General features: G+C 38.2%; 4 protein-coding genes across 4 annotated transcripts; all 4 read right to left on the bottom strand.

Annotated features, from left to right (window-relative positions):
* Positions 1–616: 616 nt before the first annotated feature.
* On the bottom strand, positions 617–6,025 carry LOC141824692 (actin-related protein 2/3 complex subunit 4). Its single transcript, XM_074712021.1, has 8 exons — positions 5,900–6,025; positions 5,688–5,753; positions 4,997–5,049; positions 4,615–4,642; positions 3,477–3,551; positions 2,944–3,048; positions 1,059–1,148; positions 617–899 (listed from the first exon to the last, which is right to left on the bottom strand). Exons 1-8 carry the CDS (start codon positions 5,900–5,902, stop codon positions 810–812), a joined length of 510 nt encoding a protein of 169 aa, XP_074568122.1. The 5' UTR covers positions 5,903–6,025; the 3' UTR covers positions 617–809.
* A 433-nt stretch (positions 6,026–6,458) lies between these two features.
* On the bottom strand, positions 6,459–8,804 carry LOC141825313 (uncharacterized). Its single transcript, XM_074712703.1, has 3 exons — positions 8,406–8,804; positions 6,834–7,037; positions 6,459–6,735 (listed from the first exon to the last, which is right to left on the bottom strand). The coding sequence occupies exons 1-3, from the start codon at positions 8,725–8,727 to the stop codon at positions 6,620–6,622; spliced, it is 642 nt and encodes a 213-aa protein (XP_074568804.1). The 5' UTR covers positions 8,728–8,804; the 3' UTR covers positions 6,459–6,619.
* A 281-nt stretch (positions 8,805–9,085) lies between these two features.
* LOC141825419 (uncharacterized) lies at positions 9,086–11,058 on the bottom strand. The gene is made up of 3 exons (XM_074712802.1): positions 10,905–11,058; positions 10,302–10,476; positions 9,086–10,057 (listed from the first exon to the last, which is right to left on the bottom strand). The coding sequence occupies exon 3, from the start codon at positions 9,987–9,989 to the stop codon at positions 9,363–9,365; it is 627 nt and encodes a 208-aa protein (XP_074568903.1). The 5' UTR covers positions 9,990–10,057; positions 10,302–10,476; positions 10,905–11,058; the 3' UTR covers positions 9,086–9,362.
* Positions 11,059–11,199: 141 nt separating this feature from the next.
* LOC141825417 (3-oxoacyl-[acyl-carrier-protein] synthase, mitochondrial) lies at positions 11,200–16,349 on the bottom strand. Its single transcript, XM_074712801.1, has 14 exons — positions 16,226–16,349; positions 15,923–16,152; positions 15,667–15,774; positions 15,528–15,599; positions 15,273–15,359; positions 14,994–15,145; positions 13,610–13,690; positions 13,459–13,492; positions 12,863–12,929; positions 12,680–12,756; positions 12,345–12,405; positions 12,164–12,246; positions 12,019–12,090; positions 11,200–11,938 (listed from the first exon to the last, which is right to left on the bottom strand). Exons 1-14 carry the CDS (start codon positions 16,332–16,334, stop codon positions 11,774–11,776), a joined length of 1,398 nt encoding a protein of 465 aa, XP_074568902.1. The 5' UTR covers positions 16,335–16,349; the 3' UTR covers positions 11,200–11,773.
* Positions 16,350–16,548: the final 199 nt, after the last annotated feature.

The raw sequence follows: 16,548 nt of genomic DNA, 5'->3' as shown, positions 1-16,548 counted from the left end.
AAAATATTATAAGTAAGCGAGATATCTAATTTTCATATCCTTGAGAGATGATTAGAATTATCCAATAGATTTCTTAATATTATCTTTCTATAATTTTTTTGGGTAATTCTTTGATGATTAGAATTATCCAATAAATTTCTTAATATTATCTTTTTATAATTTTTTTATTAATTCAAGCCTCCGATCTGACTAATCTAAAAGATAGATGATAATCTATCAAAAATAATATAATTGATATAATACAATTGATATATACAATGTGGAAACAATAATTACTGTTTTAAAATTTTTATTATAACCATTTGGATCCTTTGTTAAAAATCTACATAATTTTTTATTAAATTATTTGTACTCAATTATATTTTAATCAAAATTTAAATTATACATACAATTTTGAAAATTTGAAATAGAGGCAAAAATAGAGGCTGTTTAGACCAATTGCCTTGTATTAAGTTATAATATATAATCATACAAATTATTTTAAATCTGTACATGATAAAAAAAAATAATTAATATGTTCTAATAACAATTATTTTCTCCACTTAATCTCTTCATTAGAACAAGACAAAATCTTTAAGACCTGTTTAGATTAATGTTTCTATCAACACCATGGCTATAGAAAAGAAATTAATTCCATTTTATCCCTATAAAATCCTACATCAAACAGTGTGATAATAAAATGTTCAACATCAAAAGAACACGAACGTGCAAAACAATACAACAATGCACTAAACAATTCTTTGCTAAAGCGTGCAGTGATCTTCAATAATGAAGTTGCCAGTCACTCCATTTTCTGGTGCAACATCGAATCAAATGAACTGCTTCAGAAATTCTGTAGCTACTAGACGTCCTCTTGTGTTTACTGATAATTTTAGCTCACTGATCTCCTTGTCGATGTCCTAAGGACATGAGAAACGGGGATGAGAAGGACATGACTCTTCAGAGATTTATCATCGAAAGAAAAATGAAACAAAAAAATCTTTGTTGATGGTTTTCAGTGAGTTTTTAATAAATGTTAACAACATTACTGGAAGTAAATATGTTTGAGGCTTCTTTACCTCCATAAATTGCACGATGAAGTCGATAAGCTTATGCTTGTGCATGTCCTCGCAGTGGTAGTTCGTTATGAGGAAACTGATATCATAACCCTGATAGCAATTTAAACCATAAATTTAATCAGTGAAAGTATCTGAATTAAACAACACCAATTACTTGATCGAAACCAGTGCAAGCAGTTAGAGAACTTACCCACGATATTGCAACTGATTTACTGCATGGTTTCACTGATATTATTGGATGCTATAAAAATCAATGCTCTCATCTAAGTTTGGTTTTGGGTGAGGAATAATCATTAGCCAAAATACTTATAATAATTTTTTTTATAGCTCCAAAGTCTTAATTCAATTATCATTCCAACTACTATCAACTTATATTTGAAGAAAAACAAAATAAGTGGATGAGAATTATAGAATTAAAACTCCATTTTAGTTGATCTTGACATGTTTTTAACAGTGCTAAGTTTCTACACGACAAGTAGTTTATTGCATTGTTTCACTGATGTTACTAGACACTACAAGAATCAATGCTCTTATCTGAAGCATAATATTCATTTTGGTACTAGAAAAGTATAATCATTAATTAATATAATTATTATAGTTTTATAACTTGGTAATCCAAAATTGTAATTCAATTATCTTTCTAATTTCTATTGACTTACCTTTAGAGGTAAACAAACTATGTGGACACGAATTATAGGACAAACTTCATTTTAGTCGATCTCAGCACGTTTTTAAGAGTGATGAGTTTCTGCATGACATAACTAAAATTGTATCCCTCCAGCCAAAGTGTGGAACCATACTACTGCACCCTTTCCAAGTTATAGTCATCCTTTTAGGAACTGAATTAACTTCTCTCCACTGAAATCCATGGCTTGCCTTCGAATGCTTGGTTTGGTCGAGCGGATAAGTAGGAGAGAAAAGATAGGGGGAAGGAAAGTAACCAAAAAAGAAAAAACAATTCTTGATCCATGTGTAATTTGTGCATTGTGATCCGTCCCTCTGCCTCCAATCTTTCCAGACACCAAAGTAAAACCAAATCTATGTTTTCCAAGGTATTTCCTATAGGAATCCAGAATAACTTGTGCAATTCTACAGTAGACAAACTTTTATAATAAGCAGAGTCCAATAAAATTTTTTGTTTCCCATTTTCACAGCAGAACTCTCCTTTCTGTGAACATTGTTATCTTTGGTTATTTGGAATCACCTTTAAGGTCTTGTCCAGTTCAAAAAGAAGGGGACTGTTCCCTTCTGAACCACATTGGCTGAACCATGTGCTGTGTTGATTGAGTAATAGATGCAGCTGTCATTTTGGTTTAACAAACTGGTACAATTGGACTATTATCACAGATAAATTCGACTGGCTATAAAGACCATTAACTATGTCACTGCATTGTTAATTTGTCGGTAATATGCACACACATACCTTGGATGAGGTTGTTCATAGGTAAACTGGCAATATTAGGATTAACTAGATTACCTTAAGCTTGAACAATCCGATAAGACATGGGCAGTGTTGTGTACGTGTGATGCTTCAGATTGGTCAGACATTTTTTTTAATTTTCCTTTTTGAAAACTTCCTGATTGGAGATAGAGACTAACCACATAGGCTGCCACAGGCAGACCATTCAACTGGTTATAACCTTATAACTATTAATAAAACAAAGATTGAACTCATATGAAAAATTTTAAACAATGGGGGAGAAGGGAGCAGAGACAACACCATGGTACACTTGACAAATACTAATAGATGGGAAACATTTGCTAACTCATAAAAGAAAGAAAAAACACAGAATACTTTTTCAGATAGGAGACAAAGCAGATACTGTCATTTTGCACATAATAATAGTCAGGTATATATGTGTCAAGTATAGAAAAAGATTCGAACCTGCACAGGTTTTCTTCTCAGCACTTGGAATGACTCCGCCCTCATTGACAAAAAGCGAAGGAACTTTTTGGCAAGGATATTCTCAAGCTCGTCTGACTGCTTCACCTACACTAGAGACAACAGGAATATATAAAATACTGTTGTCACAGTCACTTAAGCAGTGTGATTTTCTTATATATATATTTAAGAATATGGAAATCTACAGCATAGAAAACTGCTTGAAAAATATGTCAACAAATTTGTAAACTTTGATACACAACTATGTTAAAAAGATGGAAGATTTTACATCTGAGAAACTTCAATCTATCAAAACAATTTTTAAATTAAATTCATTATGGATACATGCATTAAAGAACAATGAGGCTGTGAGCAGATGGTAGTAATTTGGACAAAGAGGTCCATGTCTAGAATATGATCGACAAAAGATACAACTATAGTGTTACTTAAAAACTGAAGATACCTGCTAGTTGAGATAAGAAAACAAATTTGCTTGAAATAAAAAATATATATATAAACTAGCCATCCAATTGCACCTTCAAACTTATTCGAATTGAATTTATTGATGTCTCGATCAAGCATTTCTCTGCTTCATTCCGGCATATCAAAACCTGTAATAGAATTACAACAACTAACATTTTGTATATAGAGTACAAAATATTCCATCAAATTGGTAGGCGAAGGTTAATATATTTATCAAATAGTTAGCATTGAATAATATTACAAAGAGATATCCCATTATCTAGGTAATTTTAATCTAGTGTTAGTTACTTAAACACAGTGTTGAAGTATTCAACATGGTTCTAAGGCAATTGCAGTGATGATCAAAATGGACAAAAAAAAAGTGAATTTTCACTAGAGAGTCGAAAGAAAAGGTAATATCCTATATTAAATAACCTAAATGGAGGAAATAACTCTTTGCTTGAAATTATTTCCTCAACGATTATGTGAGTTATTATTTTCTAATAAGCATAACAAATGGAGGAAAAAGAATGTGTGACACACTTATGTCCAGTAACAAATCTGCTTATATCATGCATAATCCAGCTTCCTTCCTTTTATTACAATATATGAGCAAACTCCAATATGAGAAAGATAGGGACACTAGATTCAGTCATAAAATCAATCTTAAGACACTAGAAAAGTGATTTTAGCTGTTGAAGGATTGGTAAAAAGCACGACCAAACTAGATCAGGTGTAAAGACACTTCAAATGAGACAGAAGGTGAGGATTAAAAACCTATATGGTACCTCGTACTATTCCCAAGTTATTTGCACCCATCTAGTGGCACAAATAGATGAGAGAATGTGTAGGCGATAAGGTTTGGATTTATTATGAACCAGTTGAGAAAAGGATGAAAAAAGAGGATGTTTGAATTAGAGTAGAGGAAGGCAAAGAATTCTCCTAAATGTCTTCATGTTACACAGGCTCAATCTTAATGCAAATGTTGTACTGCAAAAAGGAAAGTAAGAATTTTATCAAAGAGAAACATCTTGTATATGCCATATAGCATATAGTAAAACACTGCATCTCCAAGATTTATATAGTAGGTAACAATTCCAAATCCAAAGAAAAGAATCACAATTGCTTAGGATTTCATAGTTCATGAATTTTGAGCATCACTAGTCTCTACCAACTAGCGAACATGAAACCTTGTGCACAAAGATATGTTACCGGATTTAGCAAGAGCTCTGGGCTTGTCCTGCCAAATGCAAAAGAAATAAAAAAAATTAATCATGATACACAGTCCATTGATCAATCAGAGTTTGAAAAATCTCTATGCAGTCAACATCATGTTGAAAGATAAAAATATGAATAAGAACAGTAACAAAAGTTTAATTTTATGGAGTAATATGAACCTATCCTTTCACTGATATTCAGAAACATATATATGGACTCTCATTTGACATCAGCTGTCTGATCATTTGTAAAGTAGTTCAATGTTTATCGATTATTAGTTAGATTTCACTTCCTTTTTCTCCAATTGTTAATAAATATAAGCCTGCCCACAGTGACGGTGTGTCAAATCTGAATAGAAAATGACACTAGTACTTACTTCAGTTCAACTTCTGGCTTGTTATGTCTTTCAACTTCTTGGCAAGGAAAATTCTGGAAAAGAAACCAAAATATGCAGTATAAGCAGTGGTACATTTTATGAAAAATTCAGAGCAAAGAAATATTTAAAACTCTTCAACATTAAAACATGCTTTACTAATCATCACCGAGACACCAAAAATTAACTTCAACAGCAACTTCAGGTAACAGTTTGAGAGCTAAACAACAGCATCATTCTTTAATTTTTAATCATACAAAGAATTAGGAGGGCCTAGAATCAGCATTTTTTAATCAAAATTTCTGTTCAATATCAACCAAAAGGTATATGTGGTTCCAATGAAAACTGACACCAAATTGCAAACCTCTGCGGTCCTCTTGCTATCTCCTTGGACTTTTGATTGCCACAATAGTTTGAAGCTTCAGAAACACAGCTAAACAAGTACGAAATTCAAGAGACGGACTGATATTGATCTAAACAGGGTAAACCACAATCAACTTTAACAAGTAGGAACTCAAAAAATCCCAAAAATTCCATTTATATGCGCTTTGCCAACCACAGATAATGTGGCAAACTCGATCCCTAGTGAAAAATCAAAACTTGAAGGCCACCAAAGCATCTTCTTTTCGAATAATATAATGAAACAGATCAATTCGTCCGACTAATCATAACGAGTAGAGGCAATCCAGGGTACCTGAAGGCACATCGCTGCATCGAGGGTGTTGCGGATGCAGGTCAAATACAATCGAAGAGAATTTGCCTGGTAATTATTTCCAAACAAAAGGTTAACAGAAAATGTAGACGATCCAACAAGAAAGAGGATGAAACGAAGGTCTCGAACAAATCCGGGGATTCGAGGACAACGCCGGAGAAGAGGAAACGAGGCGATCGGATCTGAATACGAACCATCGAGGAGCGGCAGCCGCGACGGCGGCTGAAGCTGGATCGCTTCCACCGCTTCTTCCGCCGCAGTAAACCGGATGAAAACAGCGAAGCCTGAAGCAAAAAAGAGCTTTTTCCCGCAGTAATCCGGCGATAAAGACTCAACCTGGCTGATTCCTCTCTTAGCATCTAATTCCTAAAACGGAAATTTTTATTTTGCCCCTTGTAGAATGCAGATCATCAGTTTTCTAAAACAATCCATAGAATTTCAAAATTGGCAAATTTAAAATTTTAAAGGATATTTTAGAAAAGAAAATAAATAACAAATTGGATTAGCTTTTTCTGTTATATTAATCAAAGTTCCTTCTTTTTTATGTTTATAAATAAAAAGAAATGAGAAATTTACTGTATTTTGTGAATCTTCTACAAATTGCATGACCTAAAAACCTAGAACATCAAGGCACTCTCATGCTACCCTGAAGAACATCAGCAAGTAAGATGAATAGCCAAGCAGCTCAATAGTGGTTAAGGCTTCTTCAAGAATCATACATATAAGTTTTTTTTTATTGTTGTTGTTGTTATTATTACATGAACAGAAGATTCAACAATTTTACAGTTAAAAGGACTTGTTGCATTTGGAGAACATGCTTCTATAAATCTACTCCTAGTTGGAAAACAAGTCCATGGCTCTGTTGAAAGATGTTTCAGTCTTCATCTCACAACATAAGTTGGGGGCGAGCAATGTTATCTGACTCTTTTGCATGGAAATTCAGGTACCAAGTCGTCTTGCCTCGAACGCTTTCCATGTCCATTGATGCACCCAAAAGAGAAGACAGGCTTGAAGAGTTCGTGCTTTACGCCTGCACGACAAGATTCCATGGCTGTAGCTTTTGAAGGATCACAGAGGGATGTATCTCTATTTGGTAAACGACCGTGAGAGAGAGAGAGAGATGCATGCCTGATGAACAATCGATGATCTTCTGGTTCTTCCTTGATAAGCAGTCGTCTTCCAGCTTCAGCTTTCTCTTGATGCAAAGGCTGTCAGTATCATCAAGATCTCCTTCCCGACCTCTGATAAAGCTTGATTTGTCCTGATTAAACTTGTTCTTTTTGTGTGGAGTTTCATCTTCTAGTGTGATTTTCCTCTTGAAACAAAGGTGATCTTTCTCAACAGAACAGGAGAAAAACGCATCATGAAGTCTTTGAACAAATTTTCAGAAGAATGGAATGAAATTGAACGTCCACATTCGCTAGGCTACACACAAGGGACTCCGGAAGTTAACCAGGCAAGTTGCAGATTAAGATGCACCTAAAATAAGCTTACCAGCTAGTTCCACGCTGGGTTTTAATCAAGAAATAAGAACCGAAAATTACATAATTTGGTGACTTTCTCTTCAAACTGCAAGAACAATTTGTTATATGCCACTAAGCCCACTGTCAATTTAGGGCTTGCTTACAATTCAAACCAAGAACTAAACAGAAATCTTAAATGTTTCAAAAAGTTTAGGGATTGTTTACTTGTAAAGAAATAGGATGAACTATACAAGAGATGCAAAGTATTTTCTTGTTTAAAAGATAATTAATTGCTCTATTTCTCTACTTACCCGTGGAAATAGGTCAAAGAAAGTGTATGAAAATAGCTTTTAGAGTCTACTAAAAGGAGAGAAAATTATAAAGGACAAAGAAAAAGTAGAAAGTCTAGTAAAGAAAGAAGCCTGGTACCAGATCAGATAATGAAATGTTGGAAACAAATAGCTGCAGATGACTAAAAGAACAAATGATGTAACAAATTTAATTGATAGAGGTGGCAATCAGTAGATCCATTTTCAGCAATTGGGGCATATAGGGCGACGGCTTTTAACTATACAATTGTACTCCAGCAATGCATATATTGAAGTCTATGTGCCTCTTGTAGTGGAAATCAGATGAACTCTTAGAGGATCAAACCCTAAGTCCTCTAATAGACTGAGGAAATGAGTTTCCTTTTTGTATCCTTTATTGCAATACCATGAAACACCAGCACAGGTTTCTGCTAATTATCAAAAATGCAATAGAAGAAGTTCCAAAATACTAATTATTAACACTCCTCTGACGTCTAGGTGCAGCTAAGGTCAAGTATCATTTGTTTATCGTTATTGCAATATAATGAAATACCGGCTTAAGATTATCAAAAATGAAATAGCAGAAGAAACCTGATCAAACAGCATATAGTTCAAGGAAGTTCAGGAAAAGAAACAATTTTTTAAAACATTTCTCTGGGCTAGGTTTTGCTTATGTCAAGTACGATCTTAGCAAGGAAAGTTTTCTTCTTGGATAGTATGGTTTGGATCCAACAGAAGATTACAACAACAACAACAACATGGTCGGCTAATCCAGCAGAAGATTAACATTAAAAAATTTTAAGAATGTTGCTTGATCTTGATTAGTGTTGCAGACAGTATGATCAAATAAATTAAACCCAGAATCGTCGATTTTCCTATCGTAACTGACTAAAACCTAAGCAATCTTAACATCAGCGAAAGCCTCATACCTGGGACGATAGAGGGCTTTCCTTGGACGACGACGGGGTCGAGCTCGGAGGCCCCGAGAGGGAGCCCGCGACAGGCGAAGAAATCAAGAAGAGAACCCCAAGTGAGGGACGAAACGAGGTCGGGGCCGCGACTCACGAAACGCCCATTGAGCCTCACAGACGAGGGTTCCAGCCTCAGGGCGCGGCCCACGGCGCCAAGGTCCACCCCTCCGTCGTCGGACACAGGGATCGCCGCGAGCTTACCATTGCCGGGGGAGTCCGCGGAGCAGACGAAGAGCTTGCTGATCCTCCCGCGGGCTTCAGCGCCAGTCGCGATCGTCATGAAGCGCAAGAGTGAGCTTGAGCGAGATCGAGATCGAGCAAGAAGCAGCGGCCGCTATCGGAGTGAGGAGTCCTCCCGTGAAGTCTCTCGGCTTATCATTTACCACCGTCTTCTCGCAGTCTCTGGAAGCGTCAAACACTATTCCTCTCCCTGAGGTGCTCTCCAAACCGGACCGCCGGTTGAGAAATTGTTCGACCGTCTCGGTTTTTCATATTTTCGAATAAATTACTAAAATTAATTTAACTTAATAAATAAGTCAATTTATTCCACTTATTTATGTATCAATTTTCAGTAACGATCGCTCATCTTTTGAATTCGCCGGCTTTTCTGTCGAAGCAGTAGATGAGCAGATGACTGAAGGCGAGCTGAAAAGAAAAGTAGGACAACCACCAAGCTTACCAATTGCCACAAACAGCTACAGTCACAGTTTCAGTATTCGTGCTCACGGGGTGAAACATATCGTTCTGTTCTTGAATCAAAACCAAATCAAGAAAAGATTGTGTGATTCGTGGCCGTCGTCTACGACCAAATTGAGGGGAAAACGCTAAACAAAATGGAATTTTTGAGGAAAATTTGCCGGCCCTCATGGTGCTGGTGTGTGGCGATGATGATGGAAGCGGCGGGGAAGTTTTGGTTTAGAATAGATCGAGGATTTCGAAGATGCGGCCGTTGCAGAGCGGGCAGCTGCCGCGATTCACCCACAGTTCACGGGAACACCGGCGGCAGAACGTGTGGCCGCAGGGGATGAAGGCGGCCGCCTTCGGCCGCATCATGCAGATGCAGCACACGTGGAGTACGCCGCCGGCGCCGACAATGTCCTCCGCCGGCCCGGGTTTTTCCTCCTCGTCCAAGAACGCCGCCAGCGCCGACATCGCCGCCGCCGAGGCGGCTTCCCTTCCGCTGCTCCATTGGTCTTCGGCCGTCTGCTCCAGAAGCACCATCAGGGAGACCCTCGCAGGTTGCCCTGCCTCCGTCGGCGGTGAGTCGACGGTGCGTCGGGGGGAAGAGCCTTCTCGGCCGTTGGCCGTTGCTTCGCCATCGCTGGGATTCCCCACCACCACCTCAATTTCGCTCCTCTCCCGCTCCTCCCGCAGGACGTCGAGCAGCGTTCTCCTGCCGCCGGCGCCGGAAGAGGCCTCCCTCTTCTCCGGCACTTCTACATCATTTCTAATCTTGAGAAAATCCCCAAACTTGCAAGGCCTCCCCGCCATCGCGAGGTGCTCCGAGAGCGTCAGGCTTCGGCGGTGCTCCCTTCCTTCCATAATCCGAATCAAAATCCGATCTCTCTTGCTGCTGTCTTCTTCAAATCCTCAAATCCGTTGCAAAATCGCTACAATCCAAACAAAATATCCACAAATTAGGAGATTCGCGATGGAGAACAAGCACCGATTCTTTTCTTCAAACCACAATTCAAGAGCCCAAAATTTCCACCTTTGCCACTAAAAGGAGGGAAAACACACCATTAGAACAAGAACTACACGCAATCAAAAAGCACGACGATTCAGGTCGAAAGGGAGAAAAGAAGATAAAAAGCAAAAGAAAAGAACAGGAAAAAAGAAACGATTGAGGCTTACGAGATGAGAGGAAGAGAGCGATGGGATTGGCAACGTCGACGCTGGAATCTTGATCGCTTTGCTTGTGTAGTGGCCTTTCCAATGGCGATGCCGTATGTTCCTTTTCGCGCTAGACAGAGGACGAAGGGCTGATGGAGCCCAAAAGTGGTCCTTCGCTTGTAGTTGTATACAAAACCTATAAACATTAATAATAAGCATTTTAAGGTTTGCCATTTGTCATAGATGACACAAGAGTTTAAGTAAATTTTAAATTAATTATAGATGTATACCTAACAATGACTTCTTATAATTGTTAGTCTAAGTTAATATTTGTCTTCTTGTTATAAATATATATATATATATATATATATATATATATATATATATATAATTGTATTTAGTTTATTTAATAATAATACTAGAATTTCTTATTTTCCAATCATGTTTTATATTTTGTGATGTCGTCTATTTAAATTTAACTATTTTCCCCCACATTTCTACCAAAACTATTTTGCCATGACATTACAAACAGTTTGTATCATGTTCATGAAGAGAAACTAGTGGCAAGGTTGAAGGATGATGCTGCAATGACAATTAATTGATAAACTAAAAGAAGGCTATCACCTGGATTCCACCTAGCTCCTCGATCTGATATTTGTCATTCCTAAAGTCGATGGCGGACGAACGAACGACTCGAGGAAGAAGACTGGTTTGGCTGTTCAGGAATTGTAAAATGTCTTTAGCGCCCCAGGTTTGGGATAAACCTGTTTGCTATCCTTATCTGGTTCCTGATTGATAACAGATATTTTCGTTATACATGAAATGATTGATTTATCTTGGAAACTGTTGAAGCATCTACAAACAGTCTTTGAGAACTACATATTTCAACAATATACAGAGAATAAAACAGGAAGGATGACAGTTACATACCTCACACTTCAACAGTGATGCACTTCTTCACTCAGAATGTGCCAAATCAATGATAATCTTGAGCTTACCTTCCTTCTCCAAGCCTAAAGGGTTCTTTTTGCGAAGGTGAGGATCAGTAGCATGTTCGTAGCTCTAAGCTCCATACTGGTGTTATGTCAATGATCTGTTCAAATAATAGCTAATGCAATATATACAAGGCATGCCCAAGGTCATATAGATGTCTTCAAGCAGAATAATCTTGCATGAGTCGAAGCATATGCCAACAAACTCTCTCTGATGCTTTTATCTTTTTTTGAAACAATGAGACTACATTTATTTTCAGAAGTTAACAAGATGGATATGAAACTATTAAACCAGTCCACTTGTTTGGTGTTGCAGATTACGCAATCCACCATCTAAACCAAACAAACATGTCTGCTATGAGCAGAAAAATCAATATCTTGGAAACAAATAAAAGATAGTGATTCTCCCTAAACAGTAACTTACTTCAATCTATCACCCTCGAAGTGTAGAAATATTTCATCAGAGCGAAAAGTATAACAGAAAGTGAAAGCATCACTTGACTACGTCACAGAAGCAAACAACAGGGATGCATTGGTTCCTCCAAAGCCGAAAGAATTTGAAATCGCTGCTCTTATTTCCATCTTCTTTGAAGCACTCAAAGGAATATATTTATCATCAAAGAGTGGATCAGGCTTTAGAAGATTGAGCGTCGGTGGTGCTATTCCCTGAATATAGCAAATGATGAATGAGCAAAAACTTTCATTGTGCAGTCGAAAAAAAAGAAAAAGTTGTAAGATGGACCTACATGGTGAATAGCAAGAACGCTAAAGATAGCTTCTACAGACCCAGCTGCACCAAGTAGATGGCCAGTAGCTCCCTGGAAATGTCTGGCTATTTAAGCATGTAATACTGTGATTATTTCAAAACTCTTGCAACAAAGGCGACACTACCTTTGTTGAGGACAATGCTAAAGCTCCTGATGTCGCATGGTCTAAGAATACTGATTTTATTGCATTAGCTTCAACTGCATCACCTGGTTTGGCAAAAAATAGTTTATCCATTTATCAAGTACTAATAGCTACCTATTTGGAAATCTATATAAAAATGAATCAAAAATAGCTAGGTACGCACCGAGAGGAGTTGATGTAGCATGGGCATTTATATAATCCACTTGATTTGGATGAAGCCCAGACTGCTCAAAGAAAAGTTCATCAAGAAATGGGCATCTATATGTACAAACGTATCTGTAGTATGAATTGATTATCGATGGCTCTCCACAAAAACAAGTGTGCAATTGTGTCTCTAAAGAAGCATTCTTAAACAAGATAAAGCAAAGAGGGGCTGCTATTATCAGCTAATAACAAGATAAGTGCAATGAGTTTGGCGTAATTAACATTTTTTTCCACAAATGCTAACTATTGACAAGTTGCAATAAAGCAAAGTGCAAATAAGCTTCTGAGATAAACCTGTTCAAGTGCACGTGTCATAGCTAAAATTGCACCTTTTCCATCGTTATGTGGTTGAGTTATGTGATAGGCATCACCTGCAGAATAACAGTGCACTCAATAAATCACCATGGAAAACTATATCAGTTGAACAATGGAGTGGAAATGACTGCAAGAACAACCAGTCAAGAAAGAAAAATAAACCTGACATTCCATAGCCTCGAACTTCTGCATAAATTTTTGCTCCACGTTCTTTGGCATGATTTAACTCCTGAAAGAATGACCAGGGGTGCAAGATCATAAAGAGACATGAATCACTTGATAACAACAGCAAACTGACCATGGAAGTATCAAGACCAAGCATAACCAATTAAAGATAGTAAAAAAAGGGCCTTTCTTCATCCTTTTTCTGAATCAGGAAAAACATTGCTTGAACAATTGAGCATAACTGAGAATTGTGAACTACAAATCTTACAGGTATGGCATACTTGTCAACCAAGGAATAACCATTTGATACATAAAGAAAAAAGAAAAAAATGAACAAGATGAATATTTGGACAATCTCACACTAACAAACAGTTACGTGAACACCCACATAAAGTAAGTGAAAAAACATTTGATCTTCATCCTGGTAAACAACTAATATACTTTGGTGTGCCCCAAGAGAAGCTAATGCTAATATATAATGCAACATATGATACAAATTATGAAATATAGAGATAATTTGCAAATTATGAAAGATATGATAAACAACAAAACTAGAGAGAAGTAGGCTTAAGCTGTCAAGGGGAAAGACTCACCTCCAATACCATGACACCACATCCCTCACCTATTCTGTAAATTTGATGTGTCAGATATAGCACAATGAGATCAAAGTTAGATATAAAGGAAAAGTAGCAAAGATACAAAGGGAAAATAACAAAGTAAAGAGGTGCAGGAATCATGCCATACACAAATCCATCTCTGTCGCAATCAAATGGTCGAGAAGACTCCTGAGGTAGAGAATTATACTTTGAAGCCAGTGCTCTTGACCTATCAATTAACATGGTCAATGATCCTTCACTTCTTATTTGACACGGTAGTACATTTCGACCGCATGAAAAGAGAAGCAAATGCAATAGTGATGGTTAGGAATTGAAGGAGCTAAGAGAAAAACTTATTGAATTATTAACAAAGTTTTAAGGATACTCATCACTAAGGTTGAGTTAGATACGCAAGAATCGCTGCTGGAATGGAATGGTTCATTTTAAATCCAAACGGTTTTATTGTTTGGTTCATAATTATTAAGTCGAGATCAAAGCAATAATTCCCCCAAGAATGAGGATTGACATTTTGGATCCAACGACCAATATTTACTCATTCCAGTTCAACTCATGCCTTCCTTGCATACTTCCCCCACAATCACAGTTGGATGTCACCCATGCACTCCTAGTGTACTTCCCCCATGGTCACTGTCAGACTACACAAAACCCTCGTGTATTTCTTCATCTCGTCCTCCTTCCACTTGGAGCTCGAAAACCCATCCCCATCAAGTCCTCTCACCAAAACCAATCCATCGTCCACCACCATACCATCAGCGGCAAGAAGACTATTCTGATCTTCCCCTTCTTGATTCAAGATTGCATCGCTCACTTTGTCCCCTCTAGCCACCGCCTCGAGGACATCACCTCCTGCCTCGTCATCCTCAAAGAAACATCCTCTAACCCCCACAAGCTCGGCTTCTGCTGCCTTAGCTCCACCCCCACAAATCACTCCTCCAACCACCATGGCTATGGAAGTGGAAATGGCAGAATTGCTTCCTCATCTCACCTCAAGAAAAAAAAAGACATACTTTTGGATTGAGCAATGGGTTGGGAGAGCCCTTCGACCAGGCAGTCTAGTCATCAACAATCCCAACACCTACATCTTACAGTTGGAGAATGTGCTCTGAGCAATGCACTTCTTCAATGACCTCAGCAGCCAAGAGGTCTCGAAGGCGATCATCTTCTCTTAAATTGTGGATTTTTTTTTTTTTCATTCCATAGTCCAACCAAACATAGGAATGAATTTAATATTCCATCTCTAATTCATTCCATTATCATTCGCATTCCCATTCCAATTTCATTCCATTCCATTCATACTTAGTGAACAAAGCCATGCTTCAAAAACCACTTTTCAGAATAGAATAGTCAAAAATGTAAATAAAAAATTCATAATCCCCTGCTAAATGAACAGAATCAAAACGCTCAGTTCTGATCCTTGAAAAAGAAGATTAAAAATTAGTTTGCACAAGAATGGTGAGCATCTCAAAACTCTATTGGACACAAGAAATTATCAGCTGAATTTTAAATTTCACCTACAAAATCCAGCAATGGACAAAGCATCGATACTAGACTCAGTTCCTCCTGCTACCATAACATCCGCATCTCCAAATTGAATCATCCTTGTAGCATCACCAATGGAATGAGCCCCAGTTGCACACGCTGTCACAGCAGCATGATTTGGGCCCTGCAAAAGGGATTAACAACTTGTCCAACATAAGTTACAAGTGTGACTAATAATTTGATAAATTAGCAACGATTTTCAAAGAATTATATCAGCGTCAATATTGAAATAACTGAAAGAGTTCATGTACCTGGAATCCATATTTCATACTGACATGACCAGATGCCATGTTGATCAATATTTTAGGGATGAAAAATGGGCTAAGTCTCCGTAGACGCTGTTTTCAAAAAGTAGGTCATGTCATTTTAAAACTCAATCACCAGGTCTACCATTACTATCATGCATTCATTTGTGATTAACATCACCTTACAAAGAAATAACATTCAAATAATGAAATCGAGTGCAATCATTATTATGGAAAACTAGTAATAAGCTTACAAAAGACCTTCTCGCATATCATCTGAGCTGCATCTAAAATGTCAGGCATGCTGCCTATCCCACCGCCAATGGAAACACCCTAGTGTGTCAGGATTAGGTGATAGTTATGTAGCATAATCTTTACAAATTTCAATAGAATTGCGTACCGTTCTTTCCTTTTTTTCAGTTTCTGTTGGCAACCAGCCTGCATCTCTGAGGGCCTCATCGGTTGAGCAGAGGGCATAAGCAATGAATTTTGATATGGCTCTATGGTCCTGTAAAAAATAGGCACAAGAACACGCTAAAAACCAATATATAAAAATCATCCGTACTAATTTTAACCGTTCTGACAACGGATGATTTAACCAAAGCAAAGAACAGGATCAGTGCATCTTAAATTACGAATTTTTACCCTTTTTTTACCTTGGAATGCAACCACAGTTGTTCATCGAATTGACCTTGCCCATTTCCACATGGCACGATTGCCGCCACCTTCGATGTCAGCTGGTCGTAAGTGTGCATCACCGTGGCCTCGTCAAAGCTGTCCATCCTGAGATCCGCAGGCGAAAGCGCTCGGACGCCGCATTGTCCCTCCACCAGTCGGCGCCACGTCGTCTCGACGCCGCATCCGAGGGGTGTAATCAGGCCCAGACCTAATCAAGGGGCGAAGTCACGGATGGAGAGCAGACGATGGGAACGGGACGGGGGAGAAAACGAGTAGCTCACCTGTGACGACAACGCGGCGGCGAGGAGCGCAAGGCGGTGGATCGAATGTTCTGGCCGAGAAGAAGCAGCGCCCGATTGGACGGCGGACGATGCGGCGAAGGGAGTCCATGGGCGCGATCTCCCAAGACAACGAGGGTTTTAAGCTGCGTGAGGCGTGTGATAGGCATTCGAGTCCGTCAGCTCTCAGACTCATCGGACGCGGATAAAGAAAGGAATCGGCTTCTGTTTCTCCAACTTATCGGATGCGGGTTAACGGATAAAGAATCCATCTCTTTCTCACAGTGGCGACCTCGCAAGGTCACACTCGCAAGGTCCGAAAATTA

The sequence above is a fragment of the Curcuma longa genome, chromosome 3 (genome assembly GCF_044706935.1).
Source record: "Curcuma longa cultivar G26 ecotype Majalengka, Jawa Barat chromosome 3, ITB_CL_G26_1.1, whole genome shotgun sequence".
Classification (NCBI taxonomy): Eukaryota; Viridiplantae; Streptophyta; class Magnoliopsida; order Zingiberales; family Zingiberaceae; genus Curcuma; species Curcuma longa.
Note: the sequence above shows the minus strand (reverse complement) of the source record. Positions and strands in the feature narration are given on the sequence as shown.